General features: G+C 43.0%; 1 protein-coding gene across 1 annotated transcript; it reads left to right on the forward strand.

Moving 5' to 3' along the window:
* The first annotated feature begins 170 nt into the window (after positions 1-170).
* On the forward strand, positions 171-10,124 carry oxld1 (oxidoreductase-like domain containing 1). The gene is made up of 2 exons (XM_080209186.1): positions 171-317; positions 9,676-10,124. Exons 1-2 carry the CDS (start codon positions 255-257, stop codon positions 10,120-10,122), a joined length of 510 nt encoding a protein of 169 aa, XP_080065312.1. The 5' UTR covers positions 171-254; the 3' UTR covers positions 10,123-10,124.
* The last annotated feature ends 3,591 nt before the right edge of the window (positions 10,125-13,715 follow it).

A 13,715-nucleotide genomic window follows, 5' to 3' on the forward strand; every position in this document is an offset into this window, starting at 1 on the left:
ATGCGTGAGGCGAGCCGCGCACTGATTGGTCGGGCCGCAGCCACCTGCCCAGGCCCGCCTCGCCGCGATTGGTTGGCCCACGGCCATATGCCGGACCCGCCGAGGCCGCTGTGAGTCAATGGTGGGTGATCGGGATTTCCGTTGCTAGGCAGTGATTTTAGGCCGCCGCCTCCGGAGGAGGAGGAGGAGGAGAGGAGGGAGCTGGTAAGGGCGCCGGTGGCCATTGACACCGCAAACTGCAGGCCGCCGGGCCCATGAGCAGCTCTGTTGGTGTCGCTGTCTGCAGCCTGTGCTCCCGCTGGAAGGTGGCCGGCGCGGTGAGTGCTCTTTTCCCGCCTGCCCTTCACTCTGAAGGGCAGCCGGATTAGATTTCACCCCTCTCCGTCCAGTGTTGCTGCAGTACCAGCGGCTGAATGGTTAGGGGGAACCCGGCTGCCTTCAGCTCTGCAAATCCCTCCTGTAAGGTGCTGCTTCTGTGCCAAGCTGTTGGTCAACTGGCCCAAAATGTTCTTCATTCTTTCACAGGACCTGGACATCACATTGGCTGGGTCAATATTTGCTCCCCAGCCCTAAAAGTTTGTTTATTGTTGTCACAAGTAGGCTTACATTAACACTGCAATGAAGTTACTGTGAAATTCCCCTGGTCACCACAGTCTGGCACCTGACCTACTTGACCTTGAACTGAGTGGTATGCTAGGCCATTCACTGCTGTGGGTCTGGCGTGACACATAGGCTAACCTGGCTACCAATGGCTCAGTGAGCCAGATGAGCTTTTACAGCAATCAAAGATAGCCATGATATTCCAGATTTATTAATTTAGTCTATATACTAGCTATTCCACAGTGCAAAAGGAGGCCATTCGGCCTATTGAGTTTGCATCAACTGTTATCCAGCCTTACTCTGCAAAACTGCTAATCCCCCTATTCAAACCCATGTCCTTTGGATTACTTATAGTGACTACTGGGTCACTGCCGTGTTACAGATGGCAGGGGAGTTGTTTAAACTGAGTTCCTTTTGCAGAGAGCCAGTGCTGACACATTGGATCTACTGCACTGTAACTATTCTGTGTGCTATAGTGTCAAATTTTCTTTCATAATTGTCCTGTGAATTGCCTTGGCACCTCATACTGCACTACATGAAGCCCAATGCAAACTAGAGGAGCAGCATCTCATCTTCCGACTAGGCACATTACAGCCCGCAGGACTCAACACTTCAGACTCAACAGTCCTCCATCTTGACATTTGTTTTATATATCCCAAATATTATTTGCCCCAATGCCAAAACCTCCTCCCCCCACCCCCTCCCCCCTGGACCATCTGTCACTTGTTCCTAAGTTTTGGTACGCCTTTGTTGCAGTCTCTTCCAGCCCCCACTAATTGCTGACCTCCTGGTCCATTCTACCCCTTCTTATTTGGCATATAACTGAACAAATTTCTCCCTCTGTCTTCTGCTCTAAAACGTCAGATGTATTTGAAACATTAATTATTATTTTCTAGAACATAATAAGAACATAAGAATTAGGAGCAGGCGTAGGCCATCCAGCCCTTCGAGCCTGCCCCGCCATTCAAAAAGATCATGGCTGATCTGAAGTGGCTCAGTTCCACTTTCCCGCTTTCTCCCCATAACCCTTAATCCCCTTGCCTACCAAAAACCTATCTACCCGCGTCTTAAATATATTTAGCGAGGTAGCCTCAATCACTTCAACGGGCGGAGAATTCCAGAGAGTCACCACCCTTTGAGTGAAGAAGTTCCTCCTCAACTCCGTTCTGAATTGTCCCCCCCTTATCTTGAGGCTGTGCCCTCTAGTCCTGCTGTCCTTTCTGAGCAGGAAGAACCTCTCCACCTCTACCCTATCCATCCCTTTCATCATCTTATACATCTCAATGAGATCTCTCCTCATCCTTCTAAACTCCAACGAGTACAAGCCCAGTCTATTCAGCCACTCCTCATAGCTCAACCCCCTCAACTTCAGTATCAGCCTAGTGAACCTCCTCTGCACTCCCTCCAAGGCCAAAATATCCTTACGCAGGTGCGGCGACCAAAACTGCACACAGTAGTCCAGCTGCGTCCTCACCAGTGCCCTGTACAGTTGCAGCAAGACCTCCCTACTTTTATATTCAATCCCCCTTGCTATGAAGGCCAGCATCCCATTTGCCTTCCTGACCACCTGCTGCACCTGTAGGCTGGGTTTTTGCGACTCATGCACAAGGACCCCCAGGTCCCTCTGCACCGTAGCATGCTACAGCTTTTTGCCATGTAAGTAGTAGTCCTTCCTATCATTATTCCTACCAAAGTGGATAATGTCACACTTGCCAACATTGTATTCCATCTGCTAGCTCCTCGCCCACTCGCTCAGCCTATCTCTGCAGATTTTCCACACCCTCCGCACAATTTGCCGTTCCACTTATCTTTGTGTCATCAGCAAATTTCGACACCTTACACTTGGTTCCCTCCTCCAGATCATCTATATAAATGGTAAATAGCAGAGGCCCCAGCACTAATCCCTGGGGCACTCCACTAGTCACCAACCGCCAATCCGAATAGCACCCATTGACACCCACTCTCTGCCTCCTATTTGACAGCCAATCCCCTATCCACGCTAACACCCTACCCCCAACTCCATGCCCCCTAACCTTCTGTAACAACCTTTTGTGCGGCACCTTATCAAACGCCTTCTGAAAATCGAGAAACACCACATCCACTGGTTCCCCTCTATCCACCGCACTAGACACATCCTCATAGAATTCCAATAAATTCGTCAGACACGACTTCCCCTTAACGAAACCGTGCTGCGTCTGCTGTATCAAACAATTCTTCTCAAGATGCCTCGCTATTTTCTCCTTGATTACGGATTCAAGCATTTTTCCTACAACAGACGTTAAACTAACCAGCCTGTAATTCCCTGCCTTTTGCCTGCTACCCTTTTTAAACAGTGGCGTAACATTAGCCGTTTTCCAATCTTCCGGCACTTCCCCGGAATCCAGCGAGGTTTGGAAAATAATCACCAAGGCATCCACTATCACCTCCGCCATTTCCTTCAGAACCCTTGGATGCATTCCATCTGGTCCTGGGGACTTGTCCACCATCAGTTCCCTCCAGTCTGTCAAGCACTGCCTCTCTAGTAACAATGATCTCATTCAGGCCCTCCACTCCTACCATCTTTCCATCGTTAACACCCGGCAAACTATTCGCATCCTCCTCCGTGAAGACCGAAGCAAAAAATTTATTTAAGGCCTCAGCCATTTCCTCATCCCCCACCACTAAATCCCCCCTCTCATCCTCTAAGGGTCCAACATTCACCCTCGCCAGCCTCCTCCTCTTTATATATTTGTAAAAACTCTTACTATCCTTTTTATATTTAGCGCTAGCCTAGCTTCATAGTTTATCCTTCCTTTCTTTATCAACTTCTTCGTCATCCTTTGTTGATATTTAAACCTCTCCCAATCCTCTTCTCACCCACTACTCTTAGCCACTCTAAACGCATCAGCTTTTAATTTAATACTCTCCTTTATCTCCTTCGTTATCCACGGCTGATTATCTCTCCTCCTACGATCCTTTTTTACCATCGGAATAAATTTCTGCTGAGCACCAAGAAAGATCTCCTTAAAGATCCTCCACTGTGCCTCAGCAGACCTACGTCCCAATCTGCTCCCCCAATCTACATTCGCCAATTCCTCTCTCATCTTATCGTACTCCCCTCTGTTCAAACAAAGGACACAGGTCCGGGATCCTACTTTCTCCTCTTCCATCTGCATCAGAAACTCCACCATACGATGATCACTCTTCCCAAGAGGATCCTTCACCACAAGGTCCCTAATTCTACCTGCCTCATTACATAACACCAGATCTAAGATAGCTCGCTCCCTCGTCGGCTCCAACACACACTGTTCAAGGAAACTATCCCGGCAGCATTCCAAGAACTCAAGCCCACCACGTCCAACGTGGGTCGACCAATCAATATGTAGATTGAAATCCCCCATAATTATTGCTGTACCATTCCTGCACGCAGCATTTATTTGCGCGTTTATAGCCCGCCCCACCTCCAGGTCATTGTTTGGGGGCCTATAGACGACACCCACCAGCGTCTTCCTTTCCTTGCTATTCCTAATCTCCACCCACAACGATTCCACATTCTGCTCTTTGGCGCCTATATCTTCCCTTACTACCACCCTGATACTATCCTTAATCAGCAGAGCTACCCTCCCTCCCCCCACCTTTTTCCTCCCGTTTATCCTTCCTAAACACTTGATACCCCTGGACATTCAGCTCCCAGTCCCTGTCACCCTGCAACCACGTCTCTGTAATGGCCACCAGATCATATCCATTTGTGCTGATCTGCGCCACCAGCTCATTCACTTTGTCCCGAATGCTTCGTGCATTCAGATAAAGTGCCTTCATCCCAGCCTTCACCTGGACCCTATTTGAAGGAACGCTACCAACCTTACTCATGCCCCCTACTCCCTTTATTATTCTCTCGCTATGGATGCTGCCAGACCTGCTGTTTTTCCAGCTATTGCTGCTGGATGTTTTTCTTTTTGTTAATCTGTGCATATCCTGCTCACTCCTGCGCTCGCTCATCTACGTGGATTTGATTTTAAAATTCTTTGATTTGCTTTGATTTTAAAATTCTCTACCTTGTGATCAAATCCTTCCATATCCTCACCCACCACTATATCGCTAAGCTCGCCAAGAACTCTGTGTCCCTCTTCTGAACTCCCATTTTCATTGCCCTAATGATGATAGTCATGCTGTGTAAGTCCTAATTTCTTGAATTACCTCCTGAGATTTTGTTTCTTCCTTTAAGACTGTCCTACATCTGTGACCAAGCTTTTGTCACCCATCCTCATCATCTCCTCTTTGGTTCAGGAGTAATTTATTGTTTATCTGAGACATTTTGGAAATGCAATTTATCATAATGGATAATTGAATTGTGGAGTGGAACCAAAGATCATTCATTCCCTCAGTTTAAGCAGTCATGTGTGCAAAACTAGTTTAATTTGATTTATTTTTAAGAGATTGATTTTTTTTAGGATAGGAATGTTGATGAAATGTTTTGCGGGTGAGTGATCAATGAATAGGTTGGACAGCAATTGACTCTCATATACTGATTGTCTTGCTTAAAGAATATTATGTAAATGAAATATAGCAGTCCTTTGCACAGCATAAATTGTAAATGTTAAGCTGGTCTGAAGAGCATCCTGTTTCCTAAGCTGTGCTGCCAAACATTATTCCGGCCATTCGAGAGGATTAATTGTTTACAATCTCCTAACAGATCATGGAATCCCTGTACTGCAGAAACAAGCCATTTGGCCCTTCGAACCTGCACTGACAACAATCCCACCCAGGCCCTATCCCCATAACCCCCTCCCACCCAATATATTTAATCCCCAACACCAAGGGTCAATTTAGTGTGGCCAATCAACCTAACCCACACACATTTGGACCATGGGATGAAACCCACGATTGACCTGAACAGGTGCTGGAATGTGGCGACTAAGGGAATTTCATATAACTTCATTGCAACATTAATGTAAGCCTTACTTATGACTAATAAATATACTTTACTTTAACTTGCAAACTCCACCCAGTTACCCAAGGCTGGAATTGAACCCAAGTCCCTGGCACTGTGAGGCAGCAGTGCTAATCATTGTGCCACCATGCCGATCAGCAAATATTTTTTTCTTCGATGCGTTCTCCCCTTCTTCTTTGACTGGGCTATTGTTCATCTGGTGTTAGCTGCCTCTGTGTGTGAGCCCAGTCTGTAATTCAGGTTATTAAACTCTCTTATAACCAACCTATGCCTGCCCTCATCCCTTTAGACAAAGGAAAGGTGATCTGATTGAAACATATAAAATCCTGAAAGGATTTGATAGGTTGGATACTTGAAGGATATTTCTCCATGTGTCTACTTGTGAGAGAGACTAGAATTATAGAGTCATAGAGGTATACAGCACAGAAAAAGGCCTTTTGGCTCATCACACCTGGACCAGTCAAAGACAAACCGCCTACCTATTCTAATCCCATTTTCCAGCACTTGGCTCACAGCCTTGTGTGCCTTGGAAATGCAATTGCACATCTAAATGCTTCTTAAATGTTCTGAGGGTCTCTGCCTCCACCACCCTTTCAGGCAGTGAATTCCAGACTACTACCACCACCTTTGGATGAAAAAGTTTTTCCTCGTATCCCCTCTAAACCTCCTGTTCCTTACCTTAAAGCTGTGCTTAGTCATTGATCTCCCAACAATGGGAAAAGTTTCTTCCTGTCTGATCTATCTATGCCCCTCATAATTTTATACACCTCGAACATGTTCCAACCCCAGTCTATCCAATCTCTGTTCATAATTAAACTCTTCAGCCCAGGCAATGTCCTGGTAAACCTCCTCTGCATCCTTTCTAATGCCATCTTATAATGGCAATACACCAGCTGTAGCCTAACCAACATTTGTATAGCTCCAGCATAACCTCCATGCTCTTAAGCTCTACGGCTCAGCTAATAAAGGCAATCGTACTATATGTCTTCTTGACCACTTTATCCACCTGTCCTGCTACCTCAAGGGACCAGTGTATGTGCACACCAAGGACCTTCTGATCCTTGGTGCTTCCCAGGATTCTGCTATTCATCATGTACTCCCTTGCCTTGTTTGTCCTCACCCAAATGTATCACCTCACACTTATCTGGACTGAATTCCATTTGCTACTGATCAACCCATCTGACCAGCCTGTCTACATCCTCTTGTAATATAAAGCTATACACCTTACTATTTACTACCTGACCAATTTTTATATAATCTGTGAACTTATTGATCAACCCTCAAGTCATACAAACCACAAACATCAAGAGCCCCTACACTGATCCTTGCGGGACCCCACTGGACACAGGCTTCCACCTGTGAGGAACACCACTTGACTTTCACCCTTTGCTTCCTGACACTCAGCCAATTCTTGATCCTATTTACCAAATTTCCTTGGATCTCATGGACTCTTACCTTCACTGTCAGTCTCTCATATGGGACCTTATCAAAAGCCTTGCTGAAGTCCAAGTAGACTACAGGGACAGAGTTTAAGAATAAAGGCCTACATTTTATGACTCAATTGAGAGCTTTTTTTCTCTTAAGGTTGTTAGTATGTGGAATTATCTTCCCAGTGGAGGCTATGTCATGAATTTATTCAAGATGGAGTTAAATTTTTGACAGACAAGGAATTCGGGGTTATGGAGGGCAAATGACAGTGGGTTTCAGACCAGATCAGCCGTGACCTTTTTGAATGGTGGAGCAGCTCAAAGGGCTGAGTGGCCTACTACTCTTCCCAGGTCCCATGTCCTTTCCATTCCTAATAGAGGTCCCTGGGTTGTGATCGAAAATAGGAAATCTAACTGCTTTACCTCTCCCCATCTCTAGCCTACATGAACTAAGACAATCTACTCAAACAGGGACATTCCTGCTTTTTGTGGCTCAGCTACACAATGCCATAACTAGCTGGATCGTTGAGAGACAAGGGGAGCATTTAACAAATCATTCTTAACAGTCGAAATGTCTCTGGTTCAAAGCAATAAAATGGCTTCTGAAACAATTGTTTAATTTTTGATACAACCCATTTCCTATTCGAATACAAAGCAAGGGCAATTTACAGTTAAACTCTTCCCAGTAAAATTTATAATGCAGCTCTCTCCAGTGCAAAGAGATAAAGAGGCATTAAAATTAATGGACTGTAAAATAGTCATTTTTAACTTGGAATCACTTGCTAATTGAACAGACAAGTGAAACAGAACTACCTGTAAGGGCCTTGGATGGCCTCTACCAATCCCTGAACATAAACGTGCAGATAAGTCCTCTTGACATCATACTTAAAAAGCCATTCTTCAAATTCAAGTGCAGGTAGTGTCAGCAGGTTATTAGACTGATGAATATCATAGCCCAGTCTGATTCCTGATTAACTGAACCCATTCCCATTCGCTCCATCAACGGATCATTGGATGGTGATTAGGATTCCTGAATAATATTCCTTTCAATTGTTCCTAACCCAGGGGCACTATGACCATTTGTAGTGATCCTACTATCTTCTGTTTGATTCCAATTTTACGATTCCAGTTGATGTAACTGAACAGGAACTTCTCAGAATAGAACCCTGTCTAAAAAGACCTTGGGTATGATCTTACTGGCTGTTCATGCCTGCTACAGTGAGGTCAGAGAATTTGGCACCCAGCCAAATCTCCATTTATTGCAACAGGTTGGGAAAATCCTGCAGGTGTGAATGGCCATAACAATCTGGCCCTTTTAATTTTTTTGTATAAATTGTGGAGGAACAGAAGCACAAGGCTGCTAATTTGTTTTAATAAGAAAATAAACATTTATTAAACATTATTGGATTATGATACAATGCTCTTTTCCTCCCTCTTAACAATGACACAGATTTTAAGATTAACATGCGGATTACAAAGAACATCTAACTCCAATGATCTCATTAACACACAAAGTCCCTTTCAAGCACACAAGATGACTGTGGAGAGACACACTCCTCGTTGAACCTAAGTGAATGCCTTGTGGATTTCTCCCCAAAATCTCTAGATAATTCTTATAATGTGAGCTACCTTGTCTCACTAAACTCTGGCTTCTACACAAGTGATTTCAAATTCCACTTTCAAAAGTCACACTTTCAAATTTTCTTTTAAATTATGCTTTCCCTCCATTTCCATTGGTGTTTTGCTTTCAGGTTTTATATCTCTTCCTTCAGGTTTTCTTTGTCTTAAAGGCTTTTACACAAACTCAAATCGAGCCACAAATTTCCACAATTATTTCAAATAATATCTCCCAAGCTAATAATTTCTCACAAACATTAACACAACTGCAGATGCCCTTCTGTCCTCTCACGATCCAATGTCTTTTCAACTCTCTGTGACTTTACTGAACAGTAATCTGTTCTGGTTCCCAGTTTCCTCTGTTCCATTAACTTCAAACTTCTTGGAAAGTTCTGTTCATTTCTCTAGGTTCCTTAATTAGTTACACTTTAGGTTTCTGGCATCGGTTTTCTTAACCATTATTCTATAGTATCGCTTTCCTTCTAGCAAGGCTGAGAGTGACATTCCCTCTTTGGCTATCTAAAACCAACTGCTTCTCGCAGAACTGAGAGAGCTACCTTCTCTCTATCAATCGCCAACAGCCATTAAATTAGCCAAACTAAAACTTAAAAGCTTTGCTACCTTACAAGTCCCCAGTCACTAAACTGGTTTATTTACTCTTCACACTGTAACCCTCTCTAAAGCACAGCAGAATCACAGTTGGAATTGAAACCAACCCCCACATATAGAAACACCTTTGTCCAACATGGATCAAAGGTTTTACCCTTCCAAGCACCAAAACATGAAATTAAACCACTTAACTTATTTCTAATGTTTAGCAATACAAATGTAAATCCCTTAAAACTATATTTATTTTCCTAAGACAATCCAGATCTGTGACTGAAGCTGAAGGCAAGTTGACCTGCAGGATTTAGGAGTGCATTTGGCACCAAACTATCATGGATTTCCAATCACAAATAAAATCTGGACAAGGAGTTTCTTTACGGACCAATTGGCAAAGCTTCTTTGTTACGTTCTGACATTTTGGTTTTGTATCATGAATATCATTGCATTATCATGGTGTTGCAATGAGCAATAAGCTATCTTCATTTTAATTTTCAGGGAGTTCCAAGACTTCTTTTAGGATTGTCTTCCAATGGGTTTAAGTGGATATCAAGCTTGCATCTGTCGTTGCATTCGCCTGGACTCTTCAGAGCTTTGCAGATGACATACTGTAACCGAACTAGCATCATATGCAAAAGGTTTTTTACGCCCTCCAGGAACCTGAACTGCAAGGAGAACGAAGAAAAGAGCCATCTTCGACATAAAGAGCAAAGTAATAAAGATGATGCTGTCTTTAGGCTAAATCGTGACTCCCCCCCAATACCTCCAACCTGGTGCTGTATGAAAGGGTGCCACAATTGTGTATGGATTTCATATGCAGAAGAGATGTTGGACTACTACAGGAATGGAGAACAAAAAGCACTCGAGATTATCGATGAACATGTTGACGATGAGAATCTTAAAGCGTTTATTAAAATGGAAATAAAATTACGAAACAAGAAATAATATTTAAGAGCAGATTTGGACCATTTTGTAAGGGTACATTTTTGTGTTGTCAATCTGACTGAATCCCAATAACGGTTCTAATGAGAAAATGTTAGTTAACAGATACTGAAGTTGTGGATTTCACAGGAGTGAATGTTTTTTTTCCCTTTATGTAAGAGCTGAATTTATCCTGCAGTCACTCAATAGGATGGCTAGCCACATATCTAATGATTTTTTAAAAAGCCGTAGAGATTGGTGGAGTCACCTATTTGCTGTGAGCCATGACATGCCAGTGCTCCCTCTAACTAAATATGACCAATTATTCCACTTGACCTATCATCATTCCCAGGTTTTGTGCATTTGTAGCTCCAGTTTTCTTTTCATCCCACACTATACCTCCTGATTAGTTTTGAGTGAATGATTTTACAGGAAAGGGAGAAACTGACTGTGAAACTTCTAATTGTTCAATTATAATTGGTGTTCGTACTATTAAATTTTAATGTAAACTTAATTTTTGCTGAAATGATAGCTAAGCCAAACGTAACTACAAGTAAACGGAAGAATTTAAGTGTGTGCAGTACTTCCTGTTGTTTAAGATTTCTCAATGAGATTTAATGAGTCACTGTAGCAGGTTTTGCAAGTATCATTGTGGAAACACAAAGGTATCTGGAGTAAAATACATTGTGTCAGCATAACATTAAGAAGAACATTTATAGTCAATTTCAACTTGAATGGGGTTATCACAGACAATCTGACTCAATTATCTAATAGAGTTATTCAAAATAAAGAAACCAAGGTAAAGGACCAAATCCTTTAGTGCAAAGTTGAAAACAATAAGAAGGAATGACAGGTACCTTCATTTGTCTTGTAATTTGGAAAATTGGAAAATCACAATATTACTTTATTTTTCATAGAATCCCTACAGTGCAGAAAGAGGCCATTTGGCCCATCAGGTCTGCACTGACCATAATCCCACCCAGGCCCTATCCTTGTAACCCCATGTATTTACCTTTCTAATCCCCTGACACTCGGGTAATTTAGCATAGGCAGTCCACCTAACCTGCACTCCTTTGAACTGTGGGAGGAAACCAGAACAACCAGAGGAAATCCGTGAAGACGTGAGGAGAAACTCCAAACAGTGACCCAAGGCTGGAATTGAACTAGGTCCCTGGCACTGTGAGTCAGCAGTGCTAACCACACAGTGCTGCCCTAATATGGTAAGACTTCTTACTGCAACTTCTCTCAAACTCAAAACAACTAGTTTACAGATTTAAATTTCGTGGTAATGCAATCCTTTTCAAGGTATTTTCTAAATGACTCTAAATTACTTGTCTCAGCTGCATTCACCTGACTTCCTCAATGTCCTGATCCCAATATATTTACTGTGACCTCCTCACCACCCCAATGTGTCACACCCTGATCATTTTTCTGCCTCTCGCTCTCTCTAAGACCTATTCCTCCACAATTCAAGGTTCTACATAAGAACATAAGAAATAGGAGCAGGAGTAGGCCATCTAGCCCCTCAAATGCCATTCAATAAGATTATGGTTGACCTGATAGTGGTTTAGTACCACTTACCCGTGCTGCCCGTAACCCTTAATTCCCTTATAGAAATCTTTCTACCTGTGATTTAAACACATTTAACGAGGTAGCCTCCACTGCTTCAATGGGCAGAGAATTCCAGAGATTCACTAGCCTCTGAGAGAAGAAGTTCCTCCTCAACTCTGTTCTAAACTGATTCCCCCTTTGAGGCTGTGTCCTTGTTTCCTTTCTAAGTGGAAAGAATCTCTCTGCCTTTACCCCGTCTAGCCTCTTCATTATCTCATATGTCTCTATAAGATCTCCCCTCAGCCTTCTAAACTCCAATGAGTACAGGGCCAATCTTCTGAATCTCTCCTCATAAGCTAACCCCCTCATCTCCGGTATCAACCTGGTGAGCCTTCTCTGTACTCCCTCCAATGCAAATATATTCTTTCGCAAATAAGGGGACCAAAATTGCACACACTGCTCTAGTTGCGGCCTCACTAATACCTTGTTCAATTGCAGCAAGACCTCCCTGCTTTTATATTCCATCCCCTCGCAATAAAGGCCAACATTCCATTTGTCTTCTTGATCACCTGCAAACTGACTTTTTGCAATTCACTCTGCACAGTAGCATGTTGTAATTTTTCACCATTTAAATAATAGTCCATTTTACTATTATTCCTTCCAAAGTGGATAACCTCTCACTTGCCAACATTATACTCCATCTGCCAGATCCTCGCCCACTCAGTTGGCCTATCCAAATCTCTCTGCAGACTTTCCACGTCCTCCACGCAATTTGCTTCCTCGCTCATCTTTGTGTCATCAGCAAATTTTGTTACCCTACACTCGGTCCCCTCCTCCAGATCATCTATGTATATGGTAAACAGTTGAGACCCCAGCACTTATCTCTGCCAACCAGAAAAGGACCCATTTATTCCAACTGTCTGCTTCCTGTTAGCTAATCCTCAATCCATGCTAACACTTTACCACCAACTCTGTGTACCTTAATCTTATGCAGCAACCTTTTGTGAGGCACCTTATCAAACGCTTTCTGGAAATTTAAAAACACCACATCCACCGGTTTGCCCTCTGTCAACCGCACTCGTTACATCTTCATAAAAATCCAGTAAATTTGTCAAACACGACTTTCCCTTCATGAATCCATGCTGCGTCTACTTGATCAAACCATTCTTTTCCAGGTATCCTGCTATTTCTTCTTTAATGATGGATTCCAGCATTTTCCCAACTACGGACGTTAAGCTAACCAGCCTGTAGTTACCTGCCTTTTGTCTACCTCCTTTTTTAAACAGTGGCGTCATGTTAGATGTTTTCCAATCAGACGGTACTTCCCCAGAGTCCAACGAATTTTGATACATTACAACTAACACATCTGCTATTACTTCTGCCATTTCTTTCAGTACCCTGGGATGCATTCCATCTGGGCCCAGAGACTTGTCTACCTTTAGTCCCATTAGCCTACCAAGCACTACCTCTTTAGTAATAGTAATCGTTTTAAGGACCTAACCCCCTACAGCCCCACGACCATCAATTTTTGGTAAGCTATTTGTGTCCTCTACCGTGAAGACCAACACAAAAAAACTTGTTTAAGGTCTCGGCCATTTCCTCGTTTCCCATCATTAAATTCCCCTTCTTGTCTTCTAAGAGTCCAACACTTACTTTAGCCACTCTTTTCCTTTTTATATATTTGTAAAAACTTTTACTATCAGTTTTTATATTTTGTGCTAGTTTAGTTTCATAATCTATCTTTCTTTATTGCTTTCTTAATCCCTTGTTGGAGGAATTGCAATGTTGCAAAAGAGGTGATAAGTAGTCTCGGTAATACAAGGCTTAAAACTTAACTTGGAATCAAATAGGATGCCCACGATTATGGTGGCCTGGTTCAACCTGACAAAGTGGCTGCAAGGGAACAGGATTTGTGATGAAGGGAATAAGGTTTGTGCTGAAGCGAACAAACATTGGCTTCAGACTTCTGAATTTGATCTGCAGGCAATCATTCATCCTAGTGAATTTGCACAGTACCTACACCAACACCCATATTTTTTCCTGAATTTGGTGCCCAAAACTTAATA

The sequence above is a fragment of the Carcharhinus amblyrhynchos genome, chromosome 21, assembly GCF_965287045.1.
Source record: "Carcharhinus amblyrhynchos chromosome 21, sCarAmb.v2.hapA, whole genome shotgun sequence".
Taxonomy (NCBI): domain Eukaryota; kingdom Metazoa; phylum Chordata; class Chondrichthyes; order Carcharhiniformes; family Carcharhinidae; genus Carcharhinus; species Carcharhinus amblyrhynchos.

What these genes read in the sequence shown, in the direction of transcription:
- oxld1 (XM_080209186.1), top strand. Translation starts at nt 255, where the DNA reads ATGAGCAGCTCTGTTGGTGTCGCTGTCTGCAGCCTGTGCTCCCGCTGG. An exon ending in GCTGGAAGGTGGCCGGCGCG is followed by an intron (nt 318 to 9,675) that starts GTGAGTGCTCTT and finishes TTTAATTTTCAG; the next exon opens with GGAGTTCCAAGACTTCTTTT.